Source organism: Natator depressus, chromosome 6, assembly GCF_965152275.1.
Source record: "Natator depressus isolate rNatDep1 chromosome 6, rNatDep2.hap1, whole genome shotgun sequence".
NCBI classification, from domain to species: domain Eukaryota; kingdom Metazoa; phylum Chordata; order Testudines; family Cheloniidae; genus Natator; species Natator depressus.
Window position 1 is genome coordinate 93,537,243 of NC_134239.1, and position 24,616 is coordinate 93,561,858.

The window sequence follows — 24,616 nt, forward strand, 5'->3', positions numbered from 1 at the left end:
GTGTTACCACACACACTGTAATGAGAGTGATCAGGTAAGGTGAGCTAATAGCAGCAGGAGAGGAAAAAAAACCTTTTGTAGTGATAATCAAGGTGGGCCATTTCCAGCAGTTGACAAGAACATCTGAGGAACAGTGGGGGTGGGGGGGGATAAACATGGGGAAATAGTTTTACTTTCTGTAATGACACAGCCACTCCCAGTCTTTATTCAAGCCTAATTTAATGGTGTCCAGTTTGCAAATTAATTCCAATTCAGCAGTCTCTCGTTGGAGTCTGTTTTTGAAGTTTTTTTGTTGAAGAATTGCCACTTTTAAGTCTGTAATCGAGTGACCAGAGAGATTGAAGTGTTCTCCAACTGGTTTTTGAATGTTATAATTCTTGACGTCTGATTTGTGTCCATTTATTCTTTTACCTAGAGACTGTCCAGTTTGGCCAATGTACATGGCAGAGGGGCATTGCTGGCACATGATGGCATATATCACATTGGTAGATGCGCAGGTGAACGAGCCTCTGATAGTGTGGCTGATGTAATTAGGCCCTATGATGGTGTCCCCTGAATAGATATGTGGACACAGTTGGAAATGGGCTTTGTTGCAAGGATAGGTTCCTGGGTTAGTGGTTCTGTTGTGTGGTGTGTGGTTGCTGGTAAGTATTTGCTTCAGGTTGGGGGGCTGTCTGTAAGCAAGGACTGGCCTGTCTCCCAAGATCTGTGAGAGTGATGGGTCGTCCTTCAGGATAGGTTGTAGATCCTTGATGATGTGCTGGAGAGGTTTTAGCTGGGGGCTGAAGGTGATGGCTAGTGGCGTTCTGTTATTTTCTTTGTTGGGCCTGTCCTGTAGTAGGTAACTTCTGGGTACTCTTCTGGCTCTGTCAATCTGTTTCTTCACTTCAGCAGGTGGGTATTGTAGTTGTAAGAACGCTTGATAGAGATCTTGTAGGTGTTTGTCTCTGTCTGAGGGGTTGGAGCAAATGCGCTTGTATCGTAGAGCTTGGCTGTAGACAATAGATTGTGTGGTGTGGTCTGGATGAAAGCTGGAGGCATGTAGGTAAGTATAGCGGTCAGTAGGCTTCGGGTATAGGGTGGTGTTTATGTGACCGTCGCTTATTAGCACTGTAGTGTCCAGGAAGTTTCTCTCTTGTGTGGACTGGTCCAGGCTGAGGTTGATGGTGGGATGGAAATTGTTGAAATCATGGTGGAATTCCTCAAGGGCTTCTTTTCCATGGGTCCAGATGATGAAGATGTCATCAATGTAGTGCAAGTAGAGTAGGGGCATTAGGGGACGAGAGCTGAGGAAGCGTTGTTCTGTCACCTGTGTTGGGGCCACTCAGAGAGACCAAAGAGGGATGAAAGGTGCAGGTAACACTGAACTGTGACACTGTTTCAGAAAAAATACAGAGTACAATGTTGCAAATGTATAGTACAGCATTCAACCTGTATATGTTGAAATTATTTGGGGGGGGGTGTGTGTGACAAAATTGTAGGGGTTAGTATTGTGCTCCAGGATTTTTAAAAAAATATCTGATGCCTGCTGCAAACTGGCCTGTTCCAGAGAACAAAAAATCTCTTCAGAGGTACTTTTGTAAGTCAGTTGTGGCAGAGATGGTTTAGTAGTGTTCAAAAAAAGAAGCAACTTCATCAGAGTTGGAGCTTAAGATCCCTTCAGAGTCTCCCACTCATCACATCACTACCTCTTTGAGAGACCGCTGCAGCCTCTTGTGACCCGTTATGCATAGACTCGTGGACTAGAAGTTGCAACCAAACAGCAACTTTCCAAAAAGGAGGTCATGGATAGGGAATTCTGCTTCTGCTGTTACACTCCACTGGCACTAATGTCAGACAGAATAATTAATAGGAATTTGTATGGGGTGCTTTGGTTGGGTATTTTGCATGTGGCCTGGAAATGCAGTGTCTTTTAAAGCTAAGGTTCCCACTTCCAGGATTCATATTACAATGCATGTAATTTTCTTTCTTCTGGACTTTGCTGACAAAATGCAGTATTTCCAAATGGAAAAAATCCCAGTGTGACATAGCACTAACTACAGGATAAATTCAGTGCCTGAAGCTGAAAGCCAACAAGAATCCTATGATGATTTCAATGGGGTCTCTGTCATTCCACTAAAATAGTTTTAAAAACAGAGGATACCCAATACTTACAGCCTGAATCTGAAAGCAGTGAGCTGGACATAAAGCTGGTTTTAGTCCACCAGTTGGAGGAGAAAGCTGCCGCTTGTATGTCAGAAACATCAGCATCCATTTTCTCATCCTAAGAAAGGCAATGAACATGCTTTCTGTGAAAAATGTGCAGTACTTAAGTTATATATCTCCTTATTTACTGAGATTAAAAACAGCCTCCAGTTTGTTTATACACAGAGATGGTATTTTTTAGCATTAAACTGATAAACTCTGATTCCAATCCACAGAACGTAAATCTTGTAGTTAGGTTTAAATCTGATTTTGTCCCAAATTTCTTGTCCTTGTCAACATTCGTAACTCCTGGAAAGAAGCTACTTTCCCTGCTTTGCCCAGGGAGCTTGGCTGCTTCTTGCCACTATAACAAGCCGTATAAATGTGGCATGGTTCCTTTCCTGTATAATCACATGTAGACCCCAGAATGAAACAGAAGGACAGAGCATGCATGCATTGATGACACAACTGAACACTGATCCACATCAACTTGTTCCAACAAGAAATCTAAGTAACTGCAAAACTCAAATCCATTTTCCCCTTCCATTAATTAAATCCAAAATTTTTATCTTTTAAATACAGGTTTGATATTTCACCTATGAAAACCTGAAATTGCATTTTTCCTCCCAATTTTAAAATAAAGTAAAATCCCATATATGCTGTTCTTATTTATACAGTAAAGAGCATCTGGATATGTGCATACAACATATTACTTTGTTGAGAGGAGGCACTTGGTTGAGCGGTTAGAGTAGAACATTTAAACAATGCAATTTCACCAAAAATATCTGGAAATCTGTTTTAGCATTGAAGCAAGGGGTCTTTAGATATATTGCTCTCCAATGTTAGGATATAGATATTCAGGCCTGTCTGTAAAGGCCTGTACTTTAAGAATTTAGGGGTATTCTTATCACTTGGCTAGTTTGAGGTATAAAAGAAAGAATCAAAATCACTGTCTGCCAATGTAAGGTCCTCCTCTTACTGTGACAGTCTGAGGTCCTGTTCTTAGGCTAAGGCCTTTGGCTAAGCAGCAGAGGCAGCCATAAGCTAGGAAGCGAACAGTCACATCCTCACATTCCAAACTAGTCACATTGAAAGAAGGTGCTATTGGGCTGTCAGGCACTATCAGGACAGGATTGTATTCCTATCACCTCCAGAGAAAGGGAAGTGCCTAGAAAACGTAAAAGGAAACTTAGTTTGATAGCATCCTGTCTGGCAAGAACTCACTTATCAATAGCAGGGATGTGAAATCCTCACTTCTGTATTGTTTTGTCATTATAGTTCCCACTTTGCTATTGTTTGTCTGTATAATCTCTGTCTGGTTCTGTGATTGTTTCTGTCTGCTGTATAGTTAATTTTGCTGGGTGTAATCTAATTATTGTGGTGGGATATAATTGGTTAGCTAATCATGTTACAATATGTTAGGATTGGTTAGTTAAATTTCAGTAGAATGATTGGTTAAGGTATAGCTAAGAATATTACTATATAAATTAGGGGCAAACAGGAAGTAAGTGGGGATTCGAAAATAAAGGAAAAGGAACTTGTATTTAAGCTTGCTGGAAGTTCACCCCAATAAACATCGAATTGTTTGCACCTTCGGACTTCGGGTATTGTTGCTCTCTGTTCATGCGAGAAGGACCAGGGAAGTGGGAGAGTGAAGGAATAAGCTCTCTAACATCCAAAACAAGATTAACAGGTTGGCTTAGTTTCTAAATTACTTTATTTCTTCAGATGAGAAGGGATGATAACACTCATATGTATTAGTTCATAGAATACTATATTTTGCTATTCAATTTCCTCACAAACAGCATCAGGGGATTTTCTTAAAAGCATCCTGCAATTTATCATTCTTGTATTACACTTTGGAAACTGTCCCCCTCCCCCCCCCCCGCATTAATTTAGAGACTAAAAGGGAGCTTTTGTCCCATTAATGTACAGGGGATTTGCTCCTATTAATACTAATGGGAATTACACACATTAATCCCCTCGTGTGTCAATGAGGGACTTGGTACCTACAATATACACCCTACAGTAATAAACTTTAAAAGGAAAACCAAATTTCAGGATTTTTCCCTGAATATGGAACTGTAAAGCTGTTCTTCCTTCATCTTCACTCACTCCAAAAATCCCATCTTAAAACAGACCTATTAAAAAGCAGTACTTGGGGCCAATACTTCACCTGCAATCTCTGCATTGCAAGAAGCCTCTCCATTTGCAGAGTTGGCAGCTTCTCTGTTACACCCTTTCCCCACACTCTTCATGGTTTTGCTTTTTGTTGTTGTTGTTCGCATATTTAGGTTGTAAGCTGTTCAGGGCAGGGAACTTTTCTTAAAACATTCAGTTCTATGTAGCATAGGGTCCATCACTGTAAATTTTCTCTCTTATTTCATTTTGTTATTCTACATATTGTTTTATCATCAGTTCTATTCCTGTGTTCTGCCCTTCCTCCTGCTCCCTTCCCCTACCCTCAGTTTTCTTTTCTCCACTATCTTTCAGCCCCCCGACTGACAGCTCAGTATTATGCTTAATGTTACTCAGCCCACTCCCCACCTCCCCCATTGCAGGAAATCTGACATTTTAATCTGTCCAGATAGTACTTATAACTAACTTGTCCTGCTCTTCTAAGCAATCAGGTTTTTAGAGCCTGTCATGAGCCTAAATTCAACAGATGAAATCAGAGAGTATGGGAGGGAGGTGAGAAGGAGAGGAGCCAACTGAAAACAAAGGGACAGGGCAAAATTGATCTTGGGATAGCAATCTACAAAGAGTGATCATGAACTTTCTGGTTTGTGTTTGTTTTTATTTTTGTTGCTTAAAATAAAATAATCAGGTCATAAAGTGAGACCAAATAGAGCCTTCTCTGAGATTAATGTGAGAAAGCAAGCTGAAAGAAGTACGTTCGGTGAGGAAGTGGTTGAAGGTCATACAGGAGGAGTGAGGCTGACTCAGGCAAGAAGCTGTATGTAAAAAGGTTGATATAAGGCTACTGCACACCACAGAAGCTCTTTATAAAAACTCCCTTTTAACATACACTTCCTTATCACTTAACAAATACTTGGCTACTTTATACAGTGAGAGTACTGCACTGTATATAAAGTGTGAATTGAAACGGTTAGCAAGCAGGAACTTTGATCTCTCTGGATCTCCGTCTCTTCCATAAGGCTGAGTGATAGAATAGCTAATGATAAATTGTAACAATAACATAAAGAAGCAAAACAATAGTGTATTTGAGGCAGATAAGACAATTCAGTGCATGGTAAGAAATGCAAGCAGTAAAGAGCGATTTCTTGAACTAAGCCACGCTGATCACTGAAATCAGATTAGCACCCTTCTGTTACCTGCTTTTGAACATTCTGTTCTATTTGGAACAGCTGTGACAGCAAAGAAGACTCAATATTGTGCAAAAACCAAATTAGGCCTAATGACTAAAGGGAAACCATGAAATGTTTCCTGTTGTCTAAAGAAAGGGGAAATTATTATTTTGGAATAAGCCAAGTATTGGGTTCTTAATATAAGTTCAGATCAAGCCAGCACAGTGAGCAATATTGCATTACACTCTCAGCTGATGCAGGCCTTGCTGCCAGCCAACAGTTCAACAGGTTTCGAAATCTGGTAATTGCTTATGATAACTGCTGTGGAGGGACATGAGAAGTGGGGGAAGTTGAAGGTTATCTCCAGCACTTGAACTGAAATGAATGCTGCCTTGCACACTTCCTGTTAGTCCTTCCCTACAGAAGTATAGCTTGGACATGTCAGGGAAGTCACGGGCTTCTTACTAATAGCAACACTGTCAGCTGCAAAGTCAATGCCCAGAACACCTCTCTTATTTTTCTGCCAGAGGAAATAGATAAATAATTCCATGCTTATGTGCACAGAATCTGTAGACATTAGACATTACATACGACCCCAAAACAAAACTAAGCCCCCCAAATACAACTAAATCATTGAACGTAGCTTGGAATCTTCATAGAGTAATAGAAGATTAGGGTTGGAAGAGACCTCAGGAGATCATCTAGTCCAACCCCCTGCTCAAAGCAGGACCAACACCAACTAAATCATCCCAGCCAGGGCTTTGTCAAGCTGGGCCTTAAAACCTCTAAGGATGGAGATTCCACCACCTCTCTAGGTAACCCATTTCAGTGCTTCACCACCCTCCTAGTGAAATAGTGTTTCCTAATATCCAACCTAGACTCCCCCACTGCAACTTGAGACCATTGGTCCTTGTTCTGTCATCTGCAACCACTGAGAACAGCCTAGCTCCATCCTCTTTGGAACTCCCCTTCAGGTAGTTGAAGGCTGCTATCAAATCCACCCTCACTCTTCTCTTTTGCAGACTACATAAGCCCAGTTCCCTCAGCTTCTCTTGGTAAGTCATGTGCCCCAGCCCCCTAACCATATTCGTTGCCCTCCGTTGGACTCCCTCCAATTTGCCCACATCCTTTCTGTAGTGGGGGGGGGCGCAAAACTGGATGAAATACTCCAGATGTGGCCTCACCAGTGCCGAATAGAGGGGAATAATCACTTCCCTTGATTTGCTGGCAACGCTCCTACTAATGCAGCCTGATATGTCATTAGCCTTTGTGACAAAAAGGGCACACTGTTGACTCATATCCAGCTCCTCATCCACTGTAATCGCCAGGTGCTTTTCTGCAGAACTGCCACTTAGCCAGTTGGTCCCCAGCCTGTAGGATTCTTCCATCCTAAGTGTAGGACTCTGCACTTGCCCTTGCCGAACCTCATCAGATTTCTTTTGCCCCAATCCTCCAATTTGTCGAGGTCACTCTGGACCCTATTCCTACCCTCCAACATATCTACCTCTCCCCCCAGCTTAGTGTCATCTGTAAATTTGCTGAGGGTGCAATCCATCCCATCATCCAGATCATTAATGAAGATGTTGAACAAAACCGGCCCCAGGACCAACCGCTGGGACACTCCACTTGATACCGGCTGCCAACTAGACATCGAGTCGTTGATCACTACCCATTGAGCCTGACTATCTACCCAACTTTCTATCCACCTTATTGTCCATTCATCCAATCCATACTTCTTTAACTTGCTGGCAAGAATACTGTGGGAGACTGTATAAAAAGCTTTGCTAAAGTCAAGATATATCACATCCACCGCTTTCCCCCTATCCACAGAGCCAGTTATCTCATCATAGAAGGCAATCAGGTTGGTCAGGCATGACTTGCCCTTGGTGAATCCATGTTGATTGTTCCTAATCACCTTCCTCTCCTCTAAGTGCTTCAAAATGTATTGAGGACCTGCTCCATGATTTTTCCAGTGACTGAGGTGAGGATGACCGGTCTGTAGTTCCCCAGAATCTCCTTCTTCCCTTTTTTAAATATGGGCATTATATTTGCTTTTTTCTAATCATCCTGGACCTCCCCCAATTGCCACAAGTTTTCAAAGATAGTGGCCAATAGCTCTGCAATCACATCAGCCAACTCCTTCTGCACCCTCCAATGCATTGCATCCGGCCCCAGGGACTTATGCATGTCCTGCTTTACTAAATAGTCCTTAACCTGTTCTTTCACCAGGGCTGCTCACCTCCCCCCAGTACTGTGCTACCCAGTGCAGCAGTCTGGGAGCTGACCTTGTCTGTGAAGACCAAGGCAAAAAAAGCATTGAGTACTTCAGCTTTTTCCACATCATCTGTCACTAGGTTGCCTCCCCCATGCAGTAAGGGTCACACACTTTCCCGGACCTTCTTCTTGTTGCTAACATATCTGTAGAAACCCTTCTTTTTACCCTTCACATCCGTTGCTAGCTGCAACTCCAATTGTCCTTTGGCCTTCCTGATTAAACCCCTGCATACTCGAACAATATTTTTATCCTCCTCCCTAGTCATCTGTCCAAGTTTCCACTTCTTGTAAGCTTCCTTTTTGTGTTTAAGGTCACTGAAGATTTCTCTGTTGAGCCAAACTGGTTGCCTGCCATATTTACTATTCTTTCTACACATCGGGATAGTTTGTTCCTGCACCCTTAACAATGCTTCTTTGAAATACAGCCAGCTCTCCTGGACTCCTTTCTCCCTCATATTAGCCTCCCAGGGGACTCTGACTCCCTTAGGGGACTGATGGGCAAAGTCTGCTTTTCTGAAGTCCAGGGTCTATATTCTGCTGCTCTCCTTTCTTCCTTTTGTCAGGATCCTGAACTTGACCATCACATGGTCACTGCTGCCCGGTTGCCACCCACTTCTACTTCCCCTACCAGTTCTTCCCTGTTTGTGAGCAGCAGGTCAAGAGGAGCATGGGCACCTTGACTAGAGTTTGACCACTGGCCTGAAAAATAGTTGAAGGAAAGGAAGTTTCATTTTGTCTCCGTTGTTTTGTGAGAATATTGGTAAGGACCTTTTGTTTTATTTTGGTCTTTGCCATCATCTGTTGCCTGTTTCTGTGTGTGATAAGTTGTATCTCTCTGACCGCCCCCTGGGTTAAGCGGGGGAGGTGCCCCTCTCTTATCTTGGATATCCTTCTCTGGATGGCAGCATGACTGTAGTCTGTGTTATGTACTTGGGATACATAACTCCTAAGGAGTCTGCCCTCTTCTGGCTGGGGATAAAATAATCCAAAAGAAAAAGGCAAAAGATGTCCATGGCTCACAAATGGGCCGGGTCCCTGCAGCCTCATGTAGGGTAAAGCCCAATAGTCCTTGGGAGGAAGATCTGGGCTCCTTATCCCTTGCATGTCCAAACAACCCCGGCTGAATCCCAGGGATTCACAAAGAAAAGAAAGGAAAAGCTGGTCCCTCTTTTTCAGCAGAGGGCTCAGTGTGGCTGGTGCTCTCAAGCAGTTTTCTCAGTAGACAGCCTGTTGCCTGGGACCAGGGAGCTCTGTACTCTAGTGTAGTTTTTTACCAGATGCCACCCAGCGTGAGCCTGGATCCCCCCTTTTGAGGACCCATCCTTAAAAGATTCATGAGCTCTTTAACTCCTTCTTCACTGGCGCAGGAAGCTGCCCTGACACACTGTGCCACAAGAAATTCTCAATTTCCAGTTAAAGGAAGCAGCTATTAGCAGTGTAACCAGTGAGAAGTGACATTATGAATAAGCACTTTGCTGTAAGTAGATAAGATTGGTAGCTGAGAGAGGGGATCAGGCAGGGGTGAAAGTAAGTCGAGTGACTTACTGGTACACTGGGACCAGCTCTGGCCCCTGGAAGGGGCGGGGCCTAGGGTGGAAGGGGCGGGGCTGAGGGGGTCAGAGCCAGCCCCAGCCCACCCTGTGAGGTACGTGCCCCCCCACTCTTTCTGCTCCCCCTTCTCCCCTCCCCCACCGGGGTAGCAGCAGCAACCGGGGCTCCGGGGGCTATTTAAAGGGCCCAGGGCTCCCCTGCTTCTCCTGCTCCGGTCCTTTAAGTAGCCGCCGGAGCCCCACAGCCGCTACCACAGGGTTCCAGCAACGGGGCTCTGGAGGCCACTGCTGGGAGCCCCAGGCCCTTTAAATTGCCCCCTGGGGAAGCCGGGCTGCTCCGGTATGGTGTACTGGCTTACTTTCACCTCTGGGATCAGAGTACTTTTCACTTGGGGAATTGTGGAAAATTAGATCTCTAAATTTACCTTTTAAGTTAGAGGACCAGAAGGAAAGCAAATAGAAAAAGTGCAAAGGGGTGTTTCTAGGGAATAAATGCTGACAGAGCTGGGGCCCATTTGGCTGCACGCTTGGCAGGCGAGGCCTGATAACTGAAGCAGAAACATTGCTCATATAGGATTTTAGTCAATGCCTGAAACTTGAGCTAATCTCCATAAAATGTGCATCTGCTAGTGACTGAATGCAAGAGGGAACAACTCAAGAGAAAGGAGACAGACATACTTTGAAGTTTTTGATTCTGCGCTTTGAATCCTCCAGCTGCTGCTGTAGAGAGCCCACAATTTCCTTGTATTTAGTGTATCTCTCTTCAATTATCTCCCTCTGACGATGAGATTCCTGGAAACACATAAAAAGGTCTGACTGTTTTTGTAAGGTGAAAGAGTACCTAAACAAAGAAACCTAGTCTGCTCGTGTAAATAAGAGTATCACTAACAGACATTCAAAACAGTAAGGGCTGATTAAATACTGGCATTCAGGGCTAGAAATATAGGAACTTTATTGCATTGCTGGTGATAAAGGTGTAAGAGGCTCTCTACAGAACCCGGATGTTAAGATGAAAACAATCAAATTAAAAAATAAAAGGCTTTTTCCCCCTTGCTAATTAATATCGATTAATCAATGATTCCTTACAACTTCCTCCAAACACTAAATCATATCATGGAATTCAATTTATTTCTTTCATGGGGGAAAAACAAAATTAGTTAGGGGTATTTAGATACAGCTGCTTTTGTGTAGCTCAGAAAGAATTTTTTTTATAAATTACGGTACTGATCGCATATGACTCCAGTTAAGATCCATCATATTTTTGCTGCTAGGGAGGAGCTCTGTTGGAGAGGCTGTGGGGAAAAGGGAACATACTTGCACATGTGGTGGTTGTGTCCAGGAATTAGACAGTTTGGAGAGGAAATTATTAAAGAGATTCACTTCATGACAAAATGCCAGCTTCCTAGAGATCCCCATATCTGTTTACCTAATGCTCCAGTAAAGGATCTACATTTTAAATGGAACAATAAATTAATTTATTTTTTATTGTTAGACTTTGTATTGCACAATATTGGAAAAATGTGACTTCTCCTTCTAGGGAATTGTGGTATAGTAAAATATGGAGTGTCCTTATAATGGAAAAACTTTCACAGAAAGTATGTACACAAGAGAAGCTCCAGAAAGAGGATAGGTATTTAGAAATGTGGTCACCCTTTTTAGAGTATTCAGAGGAGGAGGGCTCCCCAGCCAGCAAGCCATAATCTTTAGTCAAATTCCTTGAATATTACCCTGATCCTGAATAAGTAAAGTACAATGTCGTATGTTAATGTTTTATTGTAACTTTCCCTTAATACATAAATAAATAAGAAAGATGTTCTGAGGGTACTATCTTACAATGCCTTGGAAATGAAAAGAAAAAAAAATGCAACACAGACACGTGATAAATCAGCCAATGCACTACGTAAATGAGTCAGTGTAGTTGGGTGCAACAGAGGCTGTGAACCATAATTACAAAGTGAAGTGCCTACTTTTGCCCAACCCCACCCTCCCACTGACATATGGGGGACAACTAACATTAGCCTTGGAAGGAGAAAAACAGTGTTGAAGCGCTTAACTTGTTCATCCTACAGCAAAGTGAAATTTGCTGGAAGTGTGCTGTAATATTCTAGGACTCTGCTGTACTTAGCAGGATCTAGAAGAGAGATTCTTCCCCATAGTATGGAAGCATCATTTTCAAATGTATCATTTCAAACTGAAATACTAACAGAACCTCAAATCAAACCCTACTTTCACAGCAAAGGGATAAAAATCTAGCTCTCTATAATACTGCAGTCAGATAGTTATTGTGGCTTAATGTCGGAAAACACTCAGTAAAAGCACAATTTTCAAGCATTTAAATGACAACCACCACCTACATGGCATACCAAGTAGGAAACATGACAGAACTCACATTTAATAAATATAATTTTGTCTTCCTATATAAAATAATCAAAAACCTCCAGCATAAGGGACCAAATGCTGCCAAATTCAAATGTGAAATTCGTACTTCAAGTTGTACCAAGTGGCAAGTTTTCAAACAGGGTTATATAGACATACAGTACTAGAGATAGGCCGGAACTAAAAATCTGGATATGGACTGAACCCTGAGTAGCAGATCTAAATTATGTATCTGCAATCCATGGAAGATTGACTTGGAAGGAAGAATTCTATATACAGACCCACGACCACCATTTTCTACAGTACTTTGATGTTCTTTGGAGGTCTCCATTCAAATAAAAATCAGGAACGACACTGCTTAGCTTGTAGGATCTGATAAAGTTGTAATACAGCAGAAATATCCCTTTGAGAGCACTTCTCTGTCTTGGAAAATGCACTCTTAGTAAATATGTGAGGATTTTTCTTAAAAATCCAGTATTTGTAACCATTCTTTCTTGAGGTGTTGGGTCAGGGAAATAAGGGTGGATATTTATGGTCAGAAAAACGGCTACACAAAAATGCTTACTCAACCGAGGTTCTCCTTGAATTAAAGTCCATCTATTATGATTAGGGCTCCGTGTCTGTCATGGATTCATTGACTTTCCACAACCTCTGTGACTTCTGCAGTGGCCAGTGTGACTGACCCCAGGGCCAGCTGCTCAGGTGGCTCTGGGGACAGCCCAATGGCTGGTGCTGGAGCGGCTCTGCAGCCAGCCACTTGGCAGCCCCGCAGCCAGTTGCACCAGCCACTGCTGCAGCGGCCCCTGGGCCAGACGCACCAGCCACTGTTTGGGCGGCCCCAAGCAGCGGCCAGTGCGGCTGACCTTGGGGACCGCCTGAGTAGCGGTCCTGGGCGGCTGGAGCAGCTGCTTCTTTGCGGCCCCCAGCAGCGGTCTCGGGACGGATGAAGCAGCGGTGAGTGGGTGGCCCTGGGGGTGGCTACAGCAGCCAAGCAGCTTGTACAGCTGGCCCCGGGCCCCCCCGGGGTCCCTGCCCCAAGCAGTGCCGCCACCCCCTCCCACCCCCCCGCTAAGATTTAGTCATGTGTATATGTCATAGAGAGGTCACAGGCCGTGACTTTTTGTTTATTGCCGGTGACCTGTCCATTTACTTTTACTAAAAGTACCCATGACTAAATCGTAGCCTTAATTATGATATCATTATAACTATTTATTATTTGCATGACTATACATCCTCACCAAAGCTAGTGGCTTTATTGTGCTAGGTGCTCTACAAACCCATAGTGAGACAGCCTCAGCCCCAAATATCTTAAAATCTAAACAGACAAAGGGAAGGAGAAATTAAGTAATGCTGCCCGCATTTTACCAATGGGGAGCTGAAACACATAGATATTAAATGACTTGCCCACAATTACACAAGATGTCTGTGACAAAGCATGGAGTGAAATCAGATCTTTTGAATCCTTATTCAGTGATTTCACCACAAGTTCATTATTTCTCTACATACTTGACTGAAAAAAGCAAAGTTTTTCCCACCTTTACTCAGAGGTGAATTTGCAGAGTCAACACAGCTACTGAAGAGTAAGCTAGGGTCTAATCAGGCACACATTTCACCCAAAGATTTATTAACTAAGTTCCAGTCTCAGAACCTTCAGTACTTATGATGATGATTATACGAGTCAGAAGGAACTCAATTTCACATTCAGAACACAGGTTTAATTTTCAAAGCTGGCAGTTACAAAAAAAAAATCAGATTTGTAAACTCGGTAAATTTGTTATGAAGTGACTGAGAAACAACATACATAGAACCCCACAAAGCCATTTTTATAATGTCACTTTTCAGAGCACAGCTACACTTTAAAAAAAAACCCTAATTTTCCCTGGACCACATGAGTTCCACCAAGTTTACTGGGTAGAGGCTCTTCAGAAAGGACCTTAAAAATGGAGGTCCTGTCTGTTCTATGTGGATATTACCCAACTTATTTCACTTGTCTGAAAAGTCTGCCCTGGTGACTCTCCCTAAAATTTTCCCTCTTCACATTTTGTGCAGAAGGGTTTGCTCCCCACCCCAACACTGGCTACATTTCAGTGCTGATGTGAGTAAATATAAAAAAACAATAATTGGAATGAATGCTTTTCCCTTTGGTAATCCCACAGTGCTTTACAAATACTAATTGCCCAACCACTCCAACTCCTCTGTGAGATAGGTATCATCAGCTTCACTTAACAGACAAGGAAAGTGAGGCACAGAGAGGTGCAGTTTCTTGCCCCAAATCACATTGCCAGGATTAGAGCTCAGGAGTCTGATGCTGATCTTACTCATGCTGGGGTATATCAGAACTAGAGCTAGAGCAAAATTTTCAGAGCAAATAGTTTATTCACCAAAAAATACAGTTTGGGCCGAACCGAAACTATTTGCAAATTTGATTTGAATTTGCCAAACATATTTGGAACGTAAGGTGCCATTCACAAAACTACCAGAGGAGGTGGTGGTTGTGGTGTTGCTGGTGCACTTCTTCATAATTTTTAGCCCAGTGGTTAGTACAATCATGTGGGATGTGGCCCCAGGTTCAATTCCCCCCCTCCACCTAATGTGGAGAAGGGATTTTAACTAGAGTAGCCCCAACTTGCAAGAGACAGCCTAACCATTAGGCTATGGGATATTCTGTTATGGGTCTCTCACTCTCTCCCACTGAAGGTGTTCCACTTTTTATAAACAAATTATGAAATACTATGAATTGTTACTATGAATGACAATGAATAGTCATTGGGCCAGTGAAAAAATGTGAGAATTACTCTATAGCTTGGTGGTTAGGACACTCCCCTAAGATATAGAAGACTCTAGTTCAAGTCCCTACTCCAATTACTAGTTAATTATTCATCAAAAGTGGAAGAACTTCAACAGGAGAGACTAAGAAAGACCAGAATATCCTATAGTTCAGTGGCTAGGGTGCTCTCCTGCAATGCATGAAACCCAAGTTCAAATTCCTGTTCCACATCAGAAGGAGGAACTGCCAATGAACCAAAAAAATCAGTTATTCACCCAGCTCTAATCAGAGCTCGACTGAAGACAACAGACATACACCGATGTAAAACCAAGATGAAGTCTGAATCAGCCCCAAGGTCTCCTAACTCACAGCCTTGTGCTTTAAAGACCAGAATACAGTGTCTCCCATAAACATAATGTGTGCAGTGCTTGTGGATCTCTCAGTATGAAAGATTCTATATAGAAAATAAATGAAAATTAATATGCATTTTCACTGATGGATGTTTTAAATAATTCAGATTTAAAAGTCTGTTTGAGCTATTGGGTTCCCAACTCTCCTTTCGAAAACAACAACAGGTTTTCAGAATAGAATTTCCTAATTTTGTGTGGCTCTCATAAATGTAAAAGAATTACAGCACAGCAATTTAGCCATTAAGCCCCAAAAGATCTAATTGTAGGCTTACCAGCCTTGACAGGCTCTCTCTTAACACTGTCAGTATGTCCCCATGAGTCAAGACAACCATATATCTTTATTTGACAGCTGTGCTGTGAAAAAACCACACTTTTCTAGGTATTGGGTCAGAAACCAAGTATAGAAACTATACAGGAGATTTACTGCAAACATCAGCTATTTCTACTTACTTCTCTGGATTTGTTGGAAAGATATGTTAAAAACCGGGATGAATGGATTTAATTGCAGTGTTCAAAGTGAATTATTACTGATGATGGTTAAATAAGAGCTAACTGTATTACTGTTGTTGTTATTATTTGTTGAAATCCTAAAGTCCTTACACAATCAAAATTCTTATTGAAATCATCAAGTAACTGAGTAAAATCTGAAGGACTTTATGATTTGACCCATTATTATTCCTACAATGCCAAAAAGTTGTGTAGTGCTTCACATGCAAAAGATGATGGCAAGGGCTGTGTAAGCCAAAGAATTTATAACCCAGGTTGTATGGCAGGTTAGCATGTAAGCATTACAACCCCACTCAGCCTCTCCGTATCGTTACAGCTAATCAATTATCAATTGCTCTTCAACCTTCAAATATAATTTCTAAACTCTCTTCTCTCTCCCTTTTGTGCTACAATTTAACTCTGTAAAGTGCTTTAGGAACTGTTTTGTCTGAGATAAAAAGTGAAGTGAAGTACATAAAATAAAGTGAAATTCTGCTTACCTCTCTCAAAAGAGTAGTCTTATTAAAATCAGTGGGACTACTTGTCTGAGTACAGCAAACAGGATTTGGCCATTACATTGCATTGTTCTGTATTACTAATGCATTTCCCTTCATCATGCACAACAATCTCTCTGTTAATACACCACTAAAACCAATAGCACAAAGCTGCAAACAGTCTAAGGATGAGACTGAGACCACTACATTCATTCTGCTGGGACCTGATTCTGCAAAGCTCATCAGCTTCTGTGGAACTTATGCACATGCTTAAGTGCTTTGCTGAATTGGTGCCTTGTGACCTAAGTCATTCTTGAACCTTGGAACTGTCAAACAGAATGTGGAAGATCTGGAACACATATTGTAACCTTCCAAAGAACGCACTTTGCATGTAAGAGTTGCACTCCTAAACACTGGAGTATACATTAATAGAAAGTAATGATAGCATTTGATGTTCAAGATGATGTGACAATGTTCATCAATTTGGCATACTGAACTTCGTGCTTGATTTTCCCCTCAATATATCAGGATGTATCTACCTAACATAATGAACAAACTTGACTCTCAAACAGCTTTTATGCTCATTATGCAGTTTTCACAGGCTTATCAATAAATGACCTGGGTTATGAAAGCACAGGCACTCAGCAGTCCTCATCCTGGATAGCGCTGCCAAGGGAACTGCAGGATGTTATATCTATACAAAAATCAAACAATAATCTGCCTCTTTCTAATTATTGATGCAGAAGTTGTAATCACTAATAAAAAAGGCACCACATCAACCTATTTTGAACAAGTCAGTAAAGACTATAGCAACAGTACTTGAAATAGTTTACTCAGTTATCTTGGCTTGCCTAAACTGAAAGTTTCATAATGTAGTCATATAACTTTTAAAAACTAACTTTATATTTGTGGCTAATTTAAGTACTATACCCCGATGTACAAACACTCTTTTCCCAACCTATGTATTATATAATTTTTTTAATGTTAGCTTTAATAAAATTTTTAAATCTGTTCTTATTCCAGTATTTCCTTACCAGTATAAAGTTAAACTAATTCCACGATTTTCAACTAATTCCTCAAGAGTAGGAAATAAACCCCATTATTACTATATGAGTTAAAATTGGAATACTGTAGTTTAGATTTCATTGTATGTCCTTTAGGTAATAGATTTCTCTTTGCACATCAGGAAGTTGTCAATTATTCTCAACAATTCAGAAATACTGAGAGACAAGTGAAAACTTTCTCACTCCAAAATCTCTGAAATCTTCCAAAAGGCTCAGTTTCTCAGGAACAGACTCTAGATGGTCCAAGGCCATTCGGGTACTCTGAAGAATAGAACACAAGAAAAAAGAAGCATTATAAAAGTTTGATAAATGCTTTCAACCCTATTCTGAAGTCTGAAACACTAAAATTCCCTTTACATGTTGTAGCCTCCAGGATTTATGTAAATATCTGTGTCTGTGTCATTAAACTACTCACTGTAAAAATAATGGCTACTTACAGCTAAAAATGACAACAGTAATGCAATTGTCAACAAATTGCTCTGTTATCATGAGCATCTATAAATAATTTTCATCAATTTCTTGATTGCAATGATTCTTATTCACAATGGCTGTAATTTCTAATTTTCATCTTATTATTAATTATCATCATCATCACCATCATCATCATCATAGCCATAGCATTTAGGAGACATAGACCCAGACCCTATTGTGTTAGATTCTGTACAAACAGAAGACAGTCCCTGCCCCAAAGACCTTAAAAGCTAATTTTAAGACAAGAGACAACAGATTAATACTGACAAATACAAGAAAACAATGAGACAATATTGGTCAGCATGATAGGTTGTGGTCTCAGGACCCCAACAGCTGAACCACTGTACAGCTTTTGTAGGCATCCTAACAAAGGAAAGTTTTAAGGGGGTTTTGAAGGAGGAGAATGAAATAGCTCTATGGATGTTTACAGGGAGCTCCTGTCAAGCGTGAAGGGCTGCATGGAGAAAGCATGACGGAGCTTGTTTAAAAATTTAACAAGCAGACAATGGAGACTGGCATCATAGACCAAATGAGGTAAGAGTCAATCTTTTGATACAGAATGAGAGATGATAGGCAGGGTAGGGATGGGTCCTGAAAGCGCAAACAACTAGCTTGTTTGATGTGACAGAGAGGAGGGAGCCAGAAGGAGGAAGCAAAGAGAACGGTGATGAGGTTAAAGCAACATGCTAGGAAAATGATCCCTGCAGAAGCATTCTGACTGGGTATGAGTGAGGCAAGAAAAGGACATTGCACTAACTGAGATGTGAGATGATAAGAACCTGGATGAGAGTGTTAGTTTTGTGTCGTGCTTGAAATGCTCCAGGTTGCAGCCGTAGGAAATAAAATTTCCTAGAAATGAACTGGGTTGCTGAATACTTCCAACACACCTCTGAAGAACATACTAACCCACAGAGACCTTCCTACCAACACTACAAAAAGAAGGATTCTGGGTGGACTCCTCCTGAAGGTTGAAACAACAGACTGGACTTCTACATAAAGTGCTTCTGCTGACATACACGGGCTGAAATTGTGGAAAAGCAACATCACTTGCCCCATAACCTCAGCCGTGCAGAACACAATGCCATCCACAGCCTCAAAAACAACTCTGACGTCATAATCAAAAAGGCTGACAAAGGACGTGCTGTCGTCATCATGAATAGGTCAGAATATGAACAAGAGGCTGCTATGCATCTCTCCAACACTACTTTCTACAAGCCATTACCCTATGATCCTACTGAGGGTTACCAAAAGAAACTACACCATTTGCTCAAGAAACTCCCTGTAAAAGCACAAGAACAAATCCGCACAGACACACCCCTGGAACCCTGACCAGGGATATTCTATCTGCTACCCAAGATCCATAAACCTGGAAATCCTGGACGCCCCATCATCTCAGGCACTGGCACCCTGACAGCAGGATTGTCTGGCTATGTAGACTCCCTCCTCAGGCCCTACGCTACCAGCACCCCCAGCTATCTTTGAGATACCACTGACTTCCTGAGGAAACTACAATCCATCGGTGATCTTCCTGAAAAACCCATCCTAGCCACTTTGGATGTAGAAGCCCTCTACACCAACATTCCACACAAAGATGGACTACAAGCCGTCAGGAACAGTATCCCCGATAATGTCACTGCAAACCTGGTGGCTGAACTTTGTGACTTTGTCCTCACCCATAACTATTTCACATTTCGGGACAATGTATACCTTCAAATCAGCGGCACTGCTATGGGTACCCGCGTGGCCCCACAGTATGCCAACATTTTTATGGCTGACTTAGAACAACGCTTCCTCAGCTCTCATCCGCTAATGCCCCTACTCTACTTGCGCTACGTTGATGACATCATCATCATCTGGACCCATGGAAAAGAAGCCCTTGAGGAATTCCACCATGATTTCAACAATTTCCATCCCACCATCAACCTCAGCTTGGACCAGTCCACACAAGAGATCCACTTCCTGGACACTACGGTGCTAATAAGCGATGGTCACATAAACACCACCCTATACTGGAAACCTACTGACTGCTATACTTACCTACATGCCTCCAACTTTCTTACAGACCACACCACACGATCCATTGTCTACAGCCAAGCTCTATGATACAACCGCATTTGCTCCAACCCCTCAGACAGAGACAAACACCTACAAGATCTCTATCAAGCATTCTTACAACCACAGTACCCATCTGCTGAAGTGAAGAAACAGATTGACAGAGCCAGAAGAGTACCCAGAAGTTACCTACTACAGGACAGGCCCAACAAAGAAAATAACAGAACGCCACTAGCCATCACCTTCAGCCCCCAACTAAAATCTCTCCAACACATCATCAAGGATCTACAACCTATCCTGAAGGACGACCCATCACTCTCACAGATCTTGGGAGACAGGCCAGTCCTTGCTTACAGACAGCCCCCCAACCTGAAGCAAATACTTACCAGCAACCACACACCACACAACAGAACCACTAACCCAGGAACCTATCCTTGCAACAAAGCCCATTTCCAACTGTGTCCACATATCTATTCAGGGGACACCATCATAGGGCCTAATCACATCAGCCACACTATCAGAGGCTCGTTCACCAGCACAATTACCAATGTGATATATGCCATTATGTGCCAGCAATGCCCCTCTGCCATGTACATTGATCAAACCGGACAGTCTCTAGATAAAAGAATAAATGGACACAAATCAGACGTCAAGAATTATAACAGTCAAAAACCAGCTGGAGAACACTTCAATCTCTTTGGCCACTCAATTACAGACCTAAAAGTGGCAATTCTTCAACAAAAAAACTTCAAAAACAGGCTCCAATGAGAGACTGCTGAATTGGAATTAAATTGCAAACTGGACACAATTAACTTAGGCTTGAATAAAGACTGAGAGTGGATGTGTCATTACACAAAGTAAAACTATTTCCCCTTGTTTATTTCCCCTCCTACTGTTCTTGTCAACTGCTGGAAATGGCCCAACTTGATTATCACTACAAAAGGTTCCCCCCACCCCACCCCCTCCTGCTGGTAATAGCTCACCTTTCCTGATCACTCTTGTTACAGTCTGTATGGTAACACCCATTGTTTCATGTTCTCTGTGTATATAAAATCTCCCCACTATATTTTCCATTGAATGTATCCGATGAAGTGAGCTGTAGCTCACGAAAGCTTATGCTCAAATAAATTTATTAGTCTCTAAGGTGCCACAAGTACTCCTTTTCTTTTTATGGGTTGCTGAAGGGTGCACATTTTTAGTACAAACTGGAGAAAACCCTCTATGACTAGCTGCCTTCACCACTTACTTGCCCACCTCCTGGAGTACAGAAGCGAATCAGAGCTGGTGCAGAAAGCAGGCAGAGCTCGCTGCTCCTCCCCTCAAAAGCCCACACCATTCTGATGGAGGAGGGGAAGAGCAGAAAGAGCACAGTAGCTCAGAGCAGCTACGCTCCCACCTCCCCAGCCTCTCCTGGGAACAACTGCGTGGCTCCTCTGCTCCTCCCCTCTTCTTCCCTGAAACATGAGGCTTGGGAAGGGCAGAGGGGGATGAAGAATGCTTGGAGCTGCCCCCCCAGCCTGGAAGGGTCAGAAGGCATCCCTGCTGCAGGCCCCCCACTAGGCCTAGAAGATGGATGTGAAAAAATCCAGGGGCTGCAGGAGGAGCAGAGATGAGGCTGGAGGGGGCAGAATAGATGGGAGGGCTAAAGGGACAGGATTGATTTGGGCACTGGGGTCAGAATTGAGCACTGGGCAGGGAGATGGGCAGATGTAGGGATCATGATCCCCTCCCACTTTTTTTCAGAGCTCTTTAAGCACTTGATGTGTGGCTGGATAGAATAGGCCATATCTTAGTGATATTATGCAGAAAGAAGCTACAATTTCTTTGTATTGTAATTATAATAGTGAAGTGGATTTAACAAAAATATTATTTTGTAAATCTGCAACAGAAGTATGTGTGTATGTACACCCCCCCCCCAAAGAGGAATGAACCACAGTCATTTTTCATAAATAGAAACATTTACAGTTAAGAATTATGCAAAGAATATATATAGTTAAAATTTTATATTTTTTGCAGTAGAAATATATCTACTAAATATTGCAGAACGTTTCGGGCAGTGAATCAATAGCAGGATACATAGGCAGCATTTCATCTCTATGTCAATGGTTCAAATCCAACCTATAGCAAGTTGAGCACAATTGAAAACAAGTGGGTGGTAAGATCCAGGGAAGGCATGTGGCTAGGTTAGATGGTGCATGCAATAATACTGAGCATCTCCTCAGCCTTCCTACTGACCAGGTTCCTCTGGAAGTTCAAAGGCTGTCCCTCCGCTACTTGCTGAAGGACACGTAGAAGCAACATTGCTTTTTGAGTGAATACTTCCTTTGGCAGAAGAGGTCTCACTGGCACATGGAGGTATAAATTACCGGTACATTACCCTGCATCGGGTTCTTTTACTCTAGTTCCTAATCTGCAAAGAACCATAAACCTTATTACTGCTGCTGCAAGCTGAAGTATAAACCAAAACTAAGCAAAAACCCAAAGCCACACAAAATTAATCAATTACAAAGTCAAATGACAACATGCTCTGAAATCTGTGCAAACTGGGCTAAAGGCCTTCAACTAAGGAAGCTTTGCTGCTCATCCTGGAGAGTTCAGCTCACCAGACGGCAAGACCATCCTATCTAGGTCCCAGACCAAGCTTTTAGAGTGACAATGACACCTGTAATTTTACCAAGATACAAAGAAAGAAACAAGTGGATAGCTCTAAGCAGGGCTATTACATGTTTAGTGCAGTCTGCCCCAGAAGGCTGCAATCTACATCAGATGAAAGGTCACCCAAAAATGTCATAGAAGCAAAATAACTAATGCATAAAAACTGTTATATGGTTAGCATTAGGAAGGAAAAGGTACACCTCCTTGGTCAAACAGAGATTTAATATGGCTTTACAAGCCTCCTTTTTTCCCAAAGAGAATCAATCTGTATCAGACTGAAATATAGCAAAAGGTGCAGTTCTTCAACAGCATAGTTGGAGTCAAACCTCAATCACCTAACAGAGATAAAAGGGTCTCTAATGACAAGGGAGCAATGGAAGACACACTCAGATGGCAGCCCGAAAGCTGTTGCTATTTGCATTGCACCGTACACCCGCAACAAAAGACAGTTCCTGTCCCGGAGAGTTTAAAATCTCAGTAGTACCAAACCTTACTATAATGTGAAGACGAAAACATCAAAAAATAGAATGTGCAACAGTTTCCTAACTATACAGATAAACAGATTAAACAAGGCAGTATTCTAAAGGGAAGCAGGCCTGTCTCATCTTTTTCAGAGGACTGTTTCTCTTTGTGAAACTGCATATAACAAATAAAAACAAAGTGTGGCATATGCTCAAAAACTCACTTTCTAGGTCTAATAACAGTAGTCTTCAGGGTATAAAATTATTATTTTTTGCTCAATTTAAAAAAATCTGGAAAAAAGTCCAGGATGTTCATCTGCTCAGCTCATAGAAAGCATATTAGCAATAGCTCTCCCTCAGGAAAACAAAGTGTCTTCTGTGACCCTCATCAGTGTATTGGTGTCAGCCAAACAGGGGATCAGCAACTGTATAATTCAACTAAAGCCATATTCAAAACTTATCCAAAACAGAGAAAAGAATGATTACTTACCCTACAGTAACTGTGGTTCTTTGAGATGTTGCTGTCAGTGCGAATCGCACTGTAAGTGCATATAAGTCTCACAAGCATGAGTTCAGAGTCTATTGAATAGCAGTATCCATTGGGGCTTTGCAAGCACCGCATGGCTTCTCATGCTCCAATGCAAGGACATCAAAGTTGGAGCAGCTGCAATCCTCCATCAGTTCCCCTGCAATTCAAAGCCCATGTTCACTGAGGTCTCTGAAAGCAGGAAATGGAGGGCTGGTCAAATAACCGCACTTACTATAGAGTAAGTAAGTGTTCTTTCTCCTTTAAGTGTATGCCAGCATGGATCCCACTGTATGTGATAGGCAAGTAGCACCCTCGCTGGATGGTGGGATGAAGCATTAACAGCTGCATCAGCTGAACAGTGATTGTTGTACTGCTCTCCCAAACTTGGCATCTGCCCTTGTGGCTAAGTCCAATCCATAATGTTTGACAAAGGTTAGTGGGTTACTATGTGTTGCCACCTTGCAGATTTCAGAATTTGGCACATTTCTGATGCAGGCAGAGGATGTTGCTTGAGCTCTGGTGGTATGAGCCTTGATGTTCAGTGGGAGAGGTACAGCAGCCAGCTGGCAACACAGAAAGATATGTTGCATTATCCACTTAGATATTAGATGTGATAAGGTGGCCTGGCCTTTGGAATGGATGGCTATAGCGAGAAATAAATGGGGAGACAATATGATTAGTTTGATTCTGTCCATGTAGTAAAGTAAGACTCTGGAAACATCGAGCATCTGTAACTTCTCTCTCAATGTTAATTGGGTATTGGGAAGAAGACAGGCAAATTGATTGACTGATTGAGATGGAACTGTGAGACCCTATCTTGGGGATGACCTTAGGGTAAGGATAACAACATCAATTTGTACCTATGAAATATCATGTAGAGGGGGTCAGCCAGAAGTGCTTGGAGCTCAATCACTCATCTAGCTGAAGTGACAGCATCAAGGGTGACCATCTTCAGAGTGAGCTGAAGTAAGATGTATTCTGACAGAGGATCACAGGGAATGCACATGAATCTCAAGAGGACAATGTTGAGGTTCCAGGCAAGAGAAGGTTCTCTTATTAGTGGATAAGTATGTAGCAGGACCTTGAGGAACTTCAATGCCCTGAGGTATGAGAAGACCAAGCATGACTGTACTGGCATATGGTAAGCAAAGACTGCTGGAAGGTGGACCATAAGGCCAGAGTGTTTCAGATGCAGCAAGCAATGGAAGATCTTTGGTACTGTAGCCTGCATAAGGTCCATGCCCTATGGAGAGGTCCAAATCAAGAATCTCTTCCATTTTGATGCACAAGTCCTTTTGGTGGATGTCTTCCTGCTCTATATCAGGATCTCCTGGACTTCTCTAGAACAGTCCTGTCTGTGCTACTTACCCAGCTAACATCTGGGCAACTTAATCAGATGCAGTCACTTTGCGCCTGGATAGGCTATCAGGCTGGTGCTGTGCAGTCAAATCCAGGGAGTGGGGGAGATGCATTGGCAGTTGACAGGATACCTGTAGCAGGTGTATCATCCAAAGCCATCTCTCTTGGTATGAAGC

At 42.3% G+C, this 24,616-nt stretch overlaps 1 protein-coding gene across 3 annotated transcripts in view; it reads right to left on the minus strand.

The window, feature by feature from the left end:
* Positions 1–24,616, minus strand: part of CEP128 (centrosomal protein 128) — a 423,731-nt gene that overhangs the window by 12,386 nt on the left and 386,729 nt on the right. The window contains exons 21-24 of one of the 3 annotated variants that reach the window (XM_074956066.1): positions 17,097–17,174; positions 9,995–10,108; positions 2,155–2,263; positions 628–1,375 (exon numbers count right to left, since the gene is read on the minus strand). In XM_074956066.1, the coding sequence (XP_074812167.1) occupies positions 1,245–1,375; positions 2,155–2,263; positions 9,995–10,108; positions 17,097–17,174 (432 nt within the window). In that variant the 3' untranslated portion in view covers positions 628–1,244. Of the gene's footprint in view, positions 1–627; positions 1,376–2,154; positions 2,264–9,994; positions 10,109–17,096; positions 17,175–24,616 lie in introns of those variants that run through there. The other 2 variants (XM_074956067.1, XM_074956068.1) reach the window with 2 other exon arrangements.